The following is a 14,612-nucleotide window of genomic DNA, read 5'->3' on the forward strand; positions in this document are numbered from 1 at the left end:
TAATTTATAAACTCTTACCGTGCGGTTTTAGAAAAACGCCCGTGAATGAAACATAATTTCACTTTCTAAAGAACAAATCAATTTCTTTTCAAAAATTTTAAAACCTTCAAACTGTTACTTTTGTTTCTCTCGGTGAATTGGCCTTTACGTACTTTTTAGGAAATGCAACCGTAGACAAGGATTTTAGAATTTTTTGAAAATTCTGTATTTTTCATAAAAAAGTGTTGAATCATCGTCACGAAAAAGGCTTAATAAAAATTTTTAACGACGTTTTTAAAAGCATTGGTGATAATCAGAAAATGGAAATAACAATTTAAGTACAAAACCAAGCAGAGGAAACAATAAATCTGCAATTTAATCAAAGCCACTTCTCTGCCTAAAATGGGCAACACAGTTTAATTAAAAAAAAATTCTCTGACTGCACTTTTTTAATATATAGCATATTGTAATTTAAATATATATATAGCGGAAGAGCAAATGAAAACCTTGGAAGTAAAAGAAAAATTGATTAATTTTCTTCGATATTTAATTTTTCGTAATAATTGTAATCGCAAACTATAATTTTAAAAATCCATGGCATCATCGAATCGAAACTTGCTTCTGTATCAGATGCAGTTCGTGAAAAATTCTGAAATACTTTGAAATCTGACGAAGTAAATTTCATAAATATTTGGCAGCCAGAAAGCTGCATTCATTTGTATAAACATTAGTGAAATAAAAATGACGTATCAGAAATTTTCTTAGAAACCTATCAGAGATAATTGCTTATATTTATAGATACCAGACACCGAGAATACCCTGCATTTGTATAGAAACAGAAATGAAGTATTTCTGAGAATTCCTTCAGAGCAGAGTCTCCATTTTAATCTTTTTGTATTAATCTCCTCAAGTCTCACATAAATTACGTGACTCAACTAGGTACGGAAAATTGATTCTCAGAGTGAAAAAATGTATCTCACTTTCGTTACAAGATTTTTTAAATATTTTTAATCATCATATCTCTAATCATTTGTACACATTAATTTAATGCGTGAGGATCAGTAAAACTTCAGTCGTCATTACTCAAGCTGCAAAAGCATAATTATGAAAATAAAATACACTATTAACGATTGTAATGAAAATTAGCATAAATAATCAAGTCTGTACCTTCAAATTTTTGAAAAATATTTATACCACAGTTTGCAAATTTTAAAAGGCGTTACTCATGTTTGTTTAATGGTAATCAAGTCAATATAAAACATGGCTTAAAACCATTAAAATCTTAAAATTTCTAAAAATTCTTGCCATAATAATGAATGTCATAATAATACTATTTAATCGCATGAAAAATGCTTTCGCTGTCCCCTTAACGTTTCTTCAACGGTTTCTTGTTTCAAACCACAGGTTTACAGGATTATTGTTTTCTTCATTCTATAAAATGCTGATTCATCAGAGTTTCAGTCTGAGAGATCATGGATTCTGCTGTTTTGTATCATTACCTCGAAAATTACATATGCGAAATATATCCGCTTGATTTATGTAAAACGTATTTCAAAGCTGTACTACATGTAAACACCTAACCCTAAAATTCAAAATTTTGTATTATGTATACAACATACAAACACTAACATTTAAAATTTTGTATTTGTATCCTTGTTGAATAAATAGTACTCTGAATCACTGATTAGTTGTAATCACAAAGCAAATTTGGATAAAAATCCAAATAAAAGTCGATTAATCCCTTTTCGTGGTTTATAATAGAAACTATAACACAAATCTAAACCGATGACTTCCTGTAATAAAAGTAGTTGTTTTTAATAATCTCGCTTGTCTGAATCAGATCAATCCCACGAAATTACACGTTCTTGATGGCAAGAAGTCAAGCTTGCGCTCGTCGTTGGCATGATCCTTGGGCCCGACACAGGTGACACTGCGAATTTACTCAGTTCCGCACCCAATTTTGAGGGAGCACATGCTGGGGAGAATGATCCGAGAGTCTCACACCCCTTTTCTCCTACCACTTACCTCTTGAAGGACATTCGACTCGCCGCATATTTAGAGTGTATCCATGCTATACAGAGACTATATATTTACAAATATACATGCGTTTCCCGGGATTCAAGCACAGAGCATTCGGTATCAGAGTCAGCGTTATTAACTACTGTCTCGGTTGGAAGAAAAAAATAGCATCACAAAGATGAGGCTGTTTTGTTTTGTAGTTAAATTTCAAATATTTATAAACGCAAAGTTTAATTCAAAGTTAAATATGTGATAGGTCTACACTACTTTTCGTATCTTACAAGTCGAACAGCCACAATCTAATATTGTCCCTGAAATGGATTTACCGTGAGCTACCTTTTCTTGACGCAGGGGCGAGCACTCCACTACCCGAGCCAAATTTCTGTTTTTACGCTCTGCCGCACTGAGTAAAAATTTGTATAGCTTTCTGATCTGCTAAAAATGTGGCATGAGCAAAGAAGGATAAAACACCTCAAAATATAGGTGTTATTGGGAAACGTATTAATAGTTGCCGCTAACTTTCTAAATGTGAAATTCTTTCATGCTCGCCTGAATTCAGAATTTGTTGCCTACATTTTATAATGTGATGTTGCAACCGGAAATAAAGGATGATTCTCGATAAATGTGATGTCTTATCTATTACTATAGTTCCATATATTTTAAAGATTTGTTTAGAGACGAAGGTAGAGTGCAGATATTGTGAGATGAAGGTAATGGAAATTTCTGAGTATATTTTCTAGTTTTTTTTTTTTTTTTTTTTTTTTTTTTTTTTTTTGTAATTTCACGGATACTCACCCTATCTCTTTTTGAATTCGATCTGGATCACTCTCCTAGCGTTCAGCACATTTAATCCTTAACTACTTCTGCTTTCCCCACTATAAGTAAAAACAGCGTAACATTTAATTTTCGACGTGTTTCAATAATACACGAGGATGCTTATTTACCTGTCAAATAATCGAAAGGCAAAAACTTCTCATATTCAGGTACTCGCTTTAATACAGCCATTCAGCAGCTATAGCATAGCGGCTCTCTTCATTTTGATGCTTTAATGCTGAGGATTCCAACCATTTAGCTTTATATGGGCCACACTCGAAGATGATGAGATGTATTGGACTACACAAATAATTTCTACAATCAATGGCAGCTCTTGATCTGCCAAATAGGCAGCAACGTAACAATGTGAGAAGTTGTTACAACACATTTACACCCCCAGTCAGGCCCGCATGGGAGAGAGCTTTAAACGAACCGTCCCTAATAACCTCTCGTTCGTTACAGAAACCAGCAGGAGTGGGACAGGAAGTTACCTCTGATTTTATTGGCCTATTGCTGTCCTGTCCACGAGACTGCCGGCTATTCCCCATCTCAGATTGTCTTCGGTCTTGACCTTCGTGTGCCTTGTGTTCTCGTCTTTGGTAGCCTTCCGAGAGCGCCTTTATCATCTGATGTGTACATCGAAGATTTCCAGGCAAGATTGGAAGTGATGCACAAGTTTGTACGAGACCCAGTCAACATGGCGACAGAGAAGATAAAGCATCGTAACGACACAAGAGCTACAGGAGATCAATTCATCGAAGGGGACAAGATATGCTGTGGAATCCTATTCGACAGAAAGGTAAATCACCTTTGGACCTAACTACAATCACCTTTGGACGGTCCTTACACAGTCCTAACGACGTCGTAGTTGGGATCCGTAAGTCACCGATAAGGATTCTAAGCCGAACGTCGTTCATTACGACAGGCTAGCCTCTTACTATGCTATAGTACGTGGTGTTCACAGTGTATATAATGAAAATACTGTACAAGACCCTTGTCCTATTTATTTTTAATTGTGTAAAATTGTGCATTCATTTATTGATTTTAGTGCTTAATTTATTTATGTTTTTTACTGAAATTATACTTTAAATATTGCATTGATTTTCCTTATTTGAAAGTATGGGCTTCCTGTTCAGGGATCGCATTTCCCGGGACGTGCAGTCCTATTGAGGGTGGTAATGTTATGAATTTTGTATATAAAGACATGATTTTAGTGTAAATATGTGAAATTGTTGTATTTTTCTGTGCAATATATTATAATAAATCTAGAGAGACATACTATGCCGAAAAATTAAGAATAGAGGGGCAAGTCTATTTAATATTGTGTAAATAGGTGTCTTGGTAGCGAGATGTCGGCATTTTGCAAATATTTTGACTAGATCCTGGTATCATCGTAATAGGTATTGTGATTAATTAAACGCTGTAACCATAATTCCACCTTCATATTGCCTTGCAGTAACTTCGGGAAACAGAAAGTACTAGAAATATTTCTGCGGCCGGGTGAAAAAATATAAAGGAAGAAACAGCATTTGCTATTTTCTTTTCTTATATGGTTTTCATCTCTCGACGGACGGTCCTGGCTCTTGTTATCTGTTAGCATAGTGTGTGTTCCAAGTTCCTCCGGTTTAGCTTCGCTCTTTAACTGCGCTTTGCATTGCGTTGTGTTTAAAGTGCTTATTAGTTTGAACTTTCATTACTGATTGTGGCCTGTGTCACTGTGAACACCTAGACGAATATTTCTGCGGAAATGTCCGAAATGCGAAGTGTTCTTTTGATAAAATAAATCTTAGCCCATCGTCGGACCTGCATCCATTCAATCTAATACGAAAGCGTAGGTACGCAACAATATAATGCTGAATTCACTTAATCACTTGCCTTACATTTTAATTGTGTTACACAATCATTATTGTAACTAAACATGATTTATGAATCCATAAATATATTTGGCACGCTAACTCGCTCACGACAGCAATGAAAATTTAATAAATCTGCCGGTTAAAGTGTTTAAGTAAGCCTAAAATCCGCAAGCTTTATACTTGAAAATGTTCGACCGAGTGGAGAACCGTGCACTTACATAGAGCCCTAATGGTATAGGAGTGGATGCGTTTCTGAGTTCAGTGGCACAATCATTACAAGAACATATACTTGCACTCGAATCCTGGCTCATTAAATGGAAGATAAAATTAAATGTTGAAAAGTATGAAGCATCTGTTCCTCACATTACATATATTATTAATTAGTTTCGGGCCATTAAAATTACACTGAAAGTTTTTAGTTAGAGAATTAAACTGCTCTTCAATAATAAGTTAGAGAACAAAATTACTTTAAACATTTTTATTATGAATTAGCTCGAATTTTTGAGAAATCAAACTTTCGAAAAGGCCATATCAAACTCTAGCTAAAACCCTACTTTTATTTTATTTCTAAGGCCCGCCTACTTCTTAAAAGATTTGCGGAGCATTTGAAACAGAGAAATCTAAAATAGATTAAAACTTTTAGAGCGATATTAAGATGACTTCTTTAACCACATTGTTGAATTTGTAATAATCATTAATTATGAAATCAAATGCGGAGAAAACGTATATGAAATTCTGAAATAAGAAAAATTCAGTATGTTACAGTAGATTTCACCGAAAATAGTTTTAAAGGTTCAAAATAATTAAACTACTTTGTACTTTTTATTTAGATTAAAGAAACACAATATAAACGCAAAGCATGTTTTTGAAATGGAGCGATAGCGTTTATGAAATGACAGAGAATTTCGCAATTTATGTAGTTATTTAAAGCAAGGGGTTTTCACGTAATGACATCTTAGCTTTGAACTATGTTTGAAAGTGATAGGCGAAAGAGGAACCTACTTGTATTTTTCCTCCTGAGTTATCCTGCAACATATTTATTTAAGACTTGTGAAAACAAATATTTCTATATATATTTAAAAATGTACTAAACAACGCATTAAATGTTTTTTATTCTTCATTTTTTAAAAAGAAGGAGAAGTAATTGCTTTAAAATCTGCGAAAGTTCAAAGCTTTGTAACTGATGAAACGCAAAATTTCGCTCTAGAATGAGGATTGTAATAAAACTTTTATATAAATCTCATTGAAAATATATATTTCCGCTCTTTGCGATGCCAAATGAATTTTCGTTTGTTCTTGAAATGAAGATGTTTGCGAAAATTCGCAAACACCTTCATTTTCACATTTTTCCTTCAGTTAATTGGCTTTATTATAATTTAATTATCATAACAAGAATTTTGAGAACTTTTAAGATTTTACTGGTTTCAAGTCCACTTTCATATAGTTCGACCGTCTCAAGCGCAACCCTGGTTGGCATTCTGCTAAAACACATAGACTCGTCCAAAAAGGGACGGTATTACTTGCTGCAACGTGATATGTCTTCTCTTCTCCGGAAAGAGCTATGCTGGAGGGAAAGAAAGTTCCCTTCCTTCTACTCTATTTTGAGAATAATTCGGTCCGAATGGCGCATGCGTGTTTGCGGTGATGGTCGCGGATGAGGGGGTCGAACTATATCATTTTGATTATATTAAAAAACGAAAATGAGTAACTTTTCTGAAAGTCTACAAACTCTGATATAAATCTTATTGAAAGATATGAAGTTACAGACTTGATCATTCATATGACTTTGCATTACAATCATTGTTAGTATATCTTACTTTCGTAATTTTTCTTTACCTATATTGCAGCTTGTATAATGATGAATCAAGTCCCAAAATTTAGGAGAAAATCTGTAGTAACAAAATGCAGATCAAGATTTCGCAATTTTACTTGAGTCTCGTAAATTATATCAGGCATGCGTAGATTAATACAAAGCATTAAAACTGAGGATTAGTTGCGCAGGAAATCTCAAAAATATTTCGTTTCAGTTTCTAAAAAAAAATGCGTGACATTCTTGTTCATTGCTACCAATGAATATTAGCATTTTGTTCATTGCTACCGATCAATACCTCTGATAACGCTTTTAGAAAATCTGTAAGAACATTTTATTAGTTCTAAACAATTAAATACATAGGTTTGACTGTCAAAATACTAGGGAAACGTACTTCTCCAAATTCCAATATTGTTTTAAATACTTTTCGTAAAATGAATCTGCCATGAAAACTGGGCTCGATTTGAGGATAGTGTAAATTTTTAAAATTGTAATTCCAGTTTGAGATACTTATTATTAAAAAACAGTTTCCAAATTATTACTTGCTGGTTTTTTCACATACTCTTACGGTATATGTATTTTAAAATTGCAATCCCTTTAGCTTGTAAATAATGATGTTTAGAAATCTTAGCCGGATGATGTGACACACACAGCCACGCCCACAAGATATTAGTTATATTTTTCCTGTATGTACTATTTTACTTTTTGGAATCGTATTTTATTTTCTGCATTTATGACTGCAACACACACCTTTCATGAACTGATTTAGTACTATTTTATGTATAACTATTGTAAAACTTCAGATTTACAGCGCTACGATGCCTGGATACCTCATCGCCAACCAGACGTCTTATCGCTCATCACGTGACATTGGTCACACCCCCTGCATCTGCTATCCTGTCTCCACGAGAACTACGTTCGGCATTTCCTTACCTGCAGCGCTCCTAGAAGCATCAAAGTTCGATACCCGGAACACAACCTGCGATTTCGCAGGTTGGAGTTGGAGTCCCTTTAGCAAAATTCATTGAATACAAGTGATATTAAAGAAAACTGCTCGCCTATTTTAGGCTGAGTGGTGGCTTTAGAATAAATTTTAGTTCTCTTGCTTTTACTTAAATTCTGTCTTCCATTTGCTGCGTACCGCAAAGACGGTTTTAATTTATCCCTTTAACGCCCGGTGATCTACTTATAGATTAGATATTAGAACATGAGAATACTATCTTTTAATCGCATCTTGTGATTGGCTCATTTCTTTACGCATGAGGCCACATCCCCAAAAGCGTTTCGAAACATTCTTTTCCAAATCTGTCCAGAAAATAACATGCGCCGGAGTGAAGAAGGCAGTTGAGTGTTCCGCCCATAGTGCGTGTGATGACATCTTGGCCTTCACGATACAAAAATTCGACGATTGAGGGGTAGCGAAGCATGTTTAGATTTCTGACTGTAAAAGAAGTTAAACCGACGGATATTCGCGGCAGGAGCCGAATTTGCAGTCCAATTTCTCGTTGACATGTCTAATTTAGAAAATAAAAAGATCGAGAACGTGTCTTGAATGCGAGCAAAAACTAAACAAAGACAGCAGGTCATCAAACTCTGGCTGCACCTAATTTTTACAACTAATTTCTAAACCCCACCTATTGACTGATATGAATAGGCGGGATTTGGAGAGTTATACAGAGTATTTGTAATAAACATATCTAAAAGTGTGTGAAACATCAGTGTTGATATTAAGATAATTCCCTTAACCACGCTGGCAGATATGCGACGAAGAGTAAACGGTAATAGCTCGTAATTCATTTAATTTTCAGTACTAACTTCTTGTTTGTTTAAAGACATATTATTACTCTTCTTTAGTGCATTTACCATTCCTGATTAGGGTACAGGATCTGGATATAGATAAAAAGTATTTGGAAAAGTATTATGTAAAATCAGCGTAAAAATAATTTAAACTTCTGCAATCCATCGTTCATTAAGATTTCACAATATTCCCTATTTACAGTACTTATAAATACGGTATGTTATAAATTTTAGATTAGTGTTTACAATTTGAAGTTTTTAACAAACAAGGAGAATTTTTTATAATTTTATCAAAAATTTCTTCTTCCATTTATTTGGCCTTTTTTTTTACCTTTGAGTTGCTACCATTTTTGATGCCCAACTATCTGAAATTTCCATTTATGCGGCATTTGAAGCTTCGCGAGCTTCCCTGGTAGTCCAGCTTTCGCAGCATATTCTTAAGTTAGGTAAGATGTGAAGCACAAGGAACAGTTTTGCCAATTTAGAATTTTAAATGCACACTTAGGAAAAACACTTAGCATCTAGGAAGAGAGATCACACGTCTTAAAATTTTTTTAGATTTGTTTTAGCATTAGAGTTTTTTCTTTTATTTTCCTTATGTAAGCTTTCCTTTGGTTACATATATTTTATGAAATTATTCACCGAATTATTTGTTGTTCTTATGATGCTCATAATATTGTCAAGTATGAGCATCATAAAAATTTTTTTGAAGAAAGAGGTAAACTGGCTGTATCAACAGTAAAACCTTTACTAATCTTCAAAATTAATAGCCATCTAAATTGCAGTGAACGTTTTCCGATACTGTTAAAATAACAAAGTTCACACTAGTGATAAAAACACTGGACACTAATGGTAAATACTAATGAATAATATATTGAGTTATTAAAAATATATTTTAACTCATTGTTATTTTTTTGTTAATAACTTCTTTATTTAGGCTTTTCAGTCTTTCCTTATTTTCCTTTCTTCTTAGTAGTTGCTATTTTAGGTTTTATTTTCTGTGCGACTATTTTCTCAAAATTCTTCTGGTTTGAGCAAAAAATAATATTATGGTAAGCCTAGCTATTACAGGATCGATGAAGAATAAAGTGTACATGTTTTAATCAACAAGAAGAAAACATAGATATATAACAAGGTTGGCCAAACTTCATGTCAGTAAAGGCCGCACGTTTTAATTCAGGAATGTTCGAGAGCCGCATCTAGATTTTCTTAAAGCCACAAGTTTATAGAAGTAGTGTGGGAGGTTTTAAATAGAAATAAATCCCTGATAACTTTGTAAAAAGAGTCTAAACTAATTAATTACTTCCTTTTAGACATTGAGTAGTTTTAGTTTACCATATTTCAAACATATATTTTATATGCGTGACAAAACAAAACAAAACAGAAGTTATTATTGTCAGAAACAAAAGTTATTATTTTTTACCACCTTGCATTACATCCATTGGATAAAAATTTGGAGAATGTTTAATATATAAAAGTAAATTCTGCGTAATTTTTATGCATGCTTGTAGCTTACTTGCAAAGTAGTGTTGAGGATATTAACCATGATCAAGATATTTGGCATTGTTATTTATTATCTCAATAATGATTGGCACTTGTTAATTAAATGTCGAAATTTGTCTGCAAAGAGTAAATATAGAAATTTCCATTAGAAACCCCAATTAATAACTGAAAAAATAAATAATAATCTCTACTGTTAGTAAACAGGCTTGATTGATAAATCATTCCGTGTAGTGTTTAGCTTTGAATAAATTCTTGAATAAAACGTAACTCGGCTGTCTCGACTCTAACTTCATTTTCTTTAAAGATTTCAAGAACTGTCAACCTGCTGATTGTATGTCATTTGAAGAAAAGTGCTGGTATCATCATATTTTTTAAGAAAAAAATTCTACGTTACGGTTTTGGAATTTTGTTCCAGTTTTCTTCAAAGAATTTAACCGAATAGTCGTTAATCATATAACAAATCAATACTGCAAAATATACTGCCACAACCTCTCCCAAGAAAGAGGACAGTGATTTAAAACATATTCTAAAACCACCGCTTTGCCACAAAGGAGACAACGCAGTTTTACATAAAACGATGGCAGAAGAAAAAGGACTTCTTTGTTTTTGCCAATGATTTAAAAATTTCGGAGTTCCTATGATTCAAAACCATCTATCTACCTCCACATCAGAATTACTAAAAGCGAGCAGAAATAGGAAAAATTTGGCATAAGTGATTTACTTGATGCACACTAGAGGGAGCCACAGGCTCGAGAAAGTTTAGGGATAGAGATGAGAAATAAAAACTTAAGTTTCATAATTTTTTTATAAGTTTTTAGGTTTTTAAAAATTTTTTTGTATTTTATATTTTAAACTTTTTTTGGTTTTTTATACACAGTACAAACACTAAAGCAAAAAGTGGATAGGAAAGATTTTACGATTAATAGGCTCATTGGCATGTGGCTTGTGTTGGAGAGTGCAAATAATTATTGAGATCGCGATGAAAATATTCTTAGGCAGATTTGAAATCTGCGGGAGATGTGATTCTTAAGTAAGCAGATTGATAACTTCGCTTGAAGATCTTGATAGTAGTAGCAGAGGATGAAATAAGCAATTATATGGCAGCTCGCTGAAGAGACGTCCTTCCTTCACGGCGCGGGAGCTGGAACTGATGTGGAGAGGGCGTGTCTTGCCCTTTTGGATGGAGGGTAGATGCCGAACTCTCGGCCAATCACGGCTCTCGGTCTCTTCTGTGAGCTGCGAATAGCAGGATCGTATGCTGGAATCCGCTGAAGTGCTCGGTTATCAATCTGTTCAATTTTGAGGAATAAATTTTGACTAAGCTTTTTAATATGGTAATCTACAGGTTTAATATTTAGGTCCGAATGAATCACATCTGTACGGACGTACCAGGCTGCATTCAGGGCCATACGTAGGGTCTTACTTTGAAAAGATTGAAGTTTTTTGACATGAGTTTTTGCAGCAGTACCCCAGATTGTACATGCATACATGAAGACAGGTCTTATAATTGATGTATAGAGAAGAATTTTGTTTTTAATTGACAGTTGGCTCTTTCGAGCTAAAAGTGGGTAAAGTTGGGCTCTAGCACCTTTCGCTTTATTGAAAACACTTTCAATGTGAAGGAGCCAGGTTAATTTTGAATCAAGTACAACTCCTAGGTACTTGTAAGAGTTTGACCAGGGAACATAATCGTCGAAAAACTTTAAATTAATGGAAGGGTACGGGAGGGGGCTACGTTTGAATATCATAGCAGCACATTTAGCAACATTAATTTTGATTTTCCAAGTGATGAGCCAGTGCTCAAGGCTAGACAGATAACTCTGAATGGTTTGGACCAAGTTTTCAAGGCGTTTGTGTTGAGCTAGGATGGCCGTATCATCTGCATAGAGTGCAAGAGTTATACTAGGTGATTTTGGTATGTCATTTATGAAAATGTTGAACAAAATTGGGCCTAAAAGTGACCCTTGGGGGACGCCGCTTAGTATAGGACGGGGTGCCGAAATGGAAGAATTAACTCGTACAGAAAAAGATCTATTAGTGAGGTACGAGTTAATAATATGAATTAAATGGGCCGAAACGTCAAGTCGTATGAGCTTGATAATAATTCCTATATGCCAAGTCCTATCAAATGCTTTGGCTATGTCAAGAAATAAAGCGCCAGTAAGCATTTTGTTACGAAACCCTTCGTGAATGAACTCCACTGTCCTCAGCAGCTGGTGCGTGGTGCAGTGTTTTGCTCGAAATCCAAATTGTTCATCAATCAGAACGTTGTGATTTCGGAGAAAATCATTCAGGCGTTTAAGTAACACAAACTCGTATATCTTAGATAACGAGGATAGGAGGCTGATAGGTCTATAATTTTGAGGATTAGAAAGGCTTTGGCCTGGTTTTGGAATAGGCACAATAAGTGCTTGTTTCCAGCTTTGAGGAAAATAGCAATGCTCTATCATAAAATTTATAAGCATTACTAAGAAAAATAGATAATTGGTGGGTAAATTTTTAATCATACGATTAGAAATAGAGTCCATACCAGGGGCTTTTTTGGGTTTGAGCTTGGTAATGTATTCACTTACCTCGCTATTATGTATTAAATCGGATTTCATTTGATTTTGAAATATGTTACTTCTTCGAATCAAAGTTTATTTCGAAAAGTTCGATTTCAAATTTTTCATCAAAACTAAAATGTACATCTGAACAAATTTGCCCAGTTTTGTATTCACAGAAGAGCGTACGCTTGATTCTCTTTCATTAAATATTAATAATTGAAATATATTTGTCGCATCTGATCTTCACGAAGTTTGAAAGTTAGGATGTCATGAAGGTCCAACCATAACATGGTGCAGAAAAAACTGAACATTTATCACCAAAACATTGATTTTTTCCCTTTTTCTGCTTGTTTTGTTATATCTTTTCAGATCAGCTCTCTACTTTAACTAGCCGCGAACGTCTCGTGCTGTAGACTAGCCGTGTGGGGATATGCTTCTTTTTAGCTCTAAGAATGGCAACGCGATTACCAGCGAGAAAATTCAAGATCACGTGACTACTTATCGGACAGACGTGAGACCTAAGAAACGATGAATCTGAAAAAGAAAAGCATACGGAATGATTATAATGATATTCCGTTTTTTATGATGTCATGCACAAAGTCGCAAAAGTGAATTACGTCTGTTTTTTTGCGTGTTTTCGCAATTAAATTGCTAAATATTACTTTTGGAGCCTTGAGTAAAACTGTATGTGCAGCTCTAAAGTACAACAACATCCCTCATTATATGAAATGTAAGATATATATTTTAATTATTAATATTTAACGAATAAGAAGCAAGCTTTCACTGTTTCGTGAATTCGAAACTGGGAAAATTTATCTTTTGAGATTTAATTCCAGCTCTGCATTTTCAGTTTGGATGAAAAATTTGACATTGGAACTTTTCGGAAAACTTTCATTCGAAGTAGTAACTTATTTTAAAGTCAAATAAAACTCAATGTAATACATAATATGAAGCGTTGCTGTCCACCACTTTTTCCTACTCTTTTTATGATAAAGAATTTTGAAATGTTTGTCTGCTGTTACCGATTCATCGCATTGGTTTTTGAAAACCTGTGCTGGGTCTTGAGGCAAAGGTTGAATATGAAACTTCTTGTGGATTGGATATGCTAGATCGTTTTTTTTTTTTTTTTTTTTTTTTTTTTTTTTTTTTTTTTTTTGGCTGTGTGTAGCCTTTACAATGATGTTCGCAATGCATTTCGGAACTTTGATTTCTAATGTGAGCGACGAATATTCACTTAAACTGAAATTGGAGGGAATTACAAAATTCAAAAATCGTTACCTACAGTTTATTTAAAAGAATATGCTTAAAACAAGCACGTATTTTCAATTGACATACTTAGGTGTAGTGGCCGAAACCGCTATGCAAACTCTGGGTTGTGACATCAAGTTGAAAACAAAACACAGCATAAAAATTTTATTGAATGCTAAAAAAATGGCTACATACAATTCTGAAGAGAAAAAACTTATCTTTTTTCAAAAATCAAATTCTATACATCAATCATGCGTTTTTAACATTGCCAGCAATTTAATATTATTTTAATAACAGCTATATTTTTACAACTTAATATTATTTTAATAACAATTAAATAATTATATTTAGTCCCGTGATTTCCTCACGTATATTGCACTCTGAATTTGCAATTTGAAATCATTCGTCGTAGATGTATGCGACCTTATCACAACTCCTCCCCTCATAAAGGAATTTTTCTTCACCATGGAAGGAAAAATTCTAAATACTTTTCACTGCTTTCAAAACACAAGTGGTAACCATTTAAGTGATAATAGAGAAGCCAGTTACATTACCCTGCACTTATTTCTAGATCACAAAAATGCAAAAATACAACAAAAAGATTTAAATTTTGAATCTACACAAAGTACCTTTTCAGTTAACAAAATGCTAATACTTAAACCATTTGAATATTCTTGATTCTAACCATTTTGAAAATGAAACACACTATGCAAACAAATTCAAATCTACAAAAATCATTTTTCAAACAACAGTTTACAGAACAAAAAGATTGGCTCCTCCATATACTTCATATGCTAAAGTTCCTGCTGTCCGCAGATCTGATCTTGAATACTCAATCACTGAGATAGGACACTCTTCAACATTTACAACTATATTTGGATGAGGTCCGAATTTCTTTTTCCTGACTTTATGATTTGTCACTTCATCCAAACAAAACTCGCCAATGGCTGGTAATGTCTCCCTATACTTTGAACGCCATATAGCATATGCATTTGTTTCAGCATTATAATTGAACATCATTTTTACAGCAAGATTATTTGG

General features: G+C 33.8%; 1 protein-coding gene across 1 annotated transcript; it reads left to right on the plus strand.

Annotated features, from left to right (window-relative positions):
- The first annotated feature begins 928 nt into the window (after positions 1-928).
- LOC146993765 (uncharacterized) lies at positions 929-8,551 on the plus strand. Its single transcript, XM_085826528.1, has 2 exons — positions 929-3,610; positions 7,281-8,551. Exons 1-2 carry the CDS (start codon positions 3,479-3,481, stop codon positions 7,503-7,505), a joined length of 357 nt encoding a protein of 118 aa, XP_085682654.1. The 5' UTR covers positions 929-3,478; the 3' UTR covers positions 7,506-8,551.
- Positions 8,552-14,612: the final 6,061 nt, after the last annotated feature.

The sequence above is a fragment of the Stegodyphus dumicola genome, chromosome 11 (assembly GCF_044657685.1).
Source record: "Stegodyphus dumicola isolate Sdum_Otavi_A_Nest chromosome 11, ASM4465768v1".
Lineage (NCBI taxonomy): Eukaryota > Metazoa > Arthropoda > Arachnida > Araneae > Eresidae > Stegodyphus > Stegodyphus dumicola.

Coding starts and splice junctions, on each gene's coding strand:
- LOC146993765 (XM_085826528.1), top strand. CDS start 3,479: ATGCACAAGTTTGTACGAGACCCAGTCAACATGGCGACAGAGAAGATA. Junction 3,611..7,280: donor GAATCCTATTCGACAGAAAG/GTAAATCACCTT, acceptor GTAAAACTTCAG/ATTTACAGCGCTACGATGCC.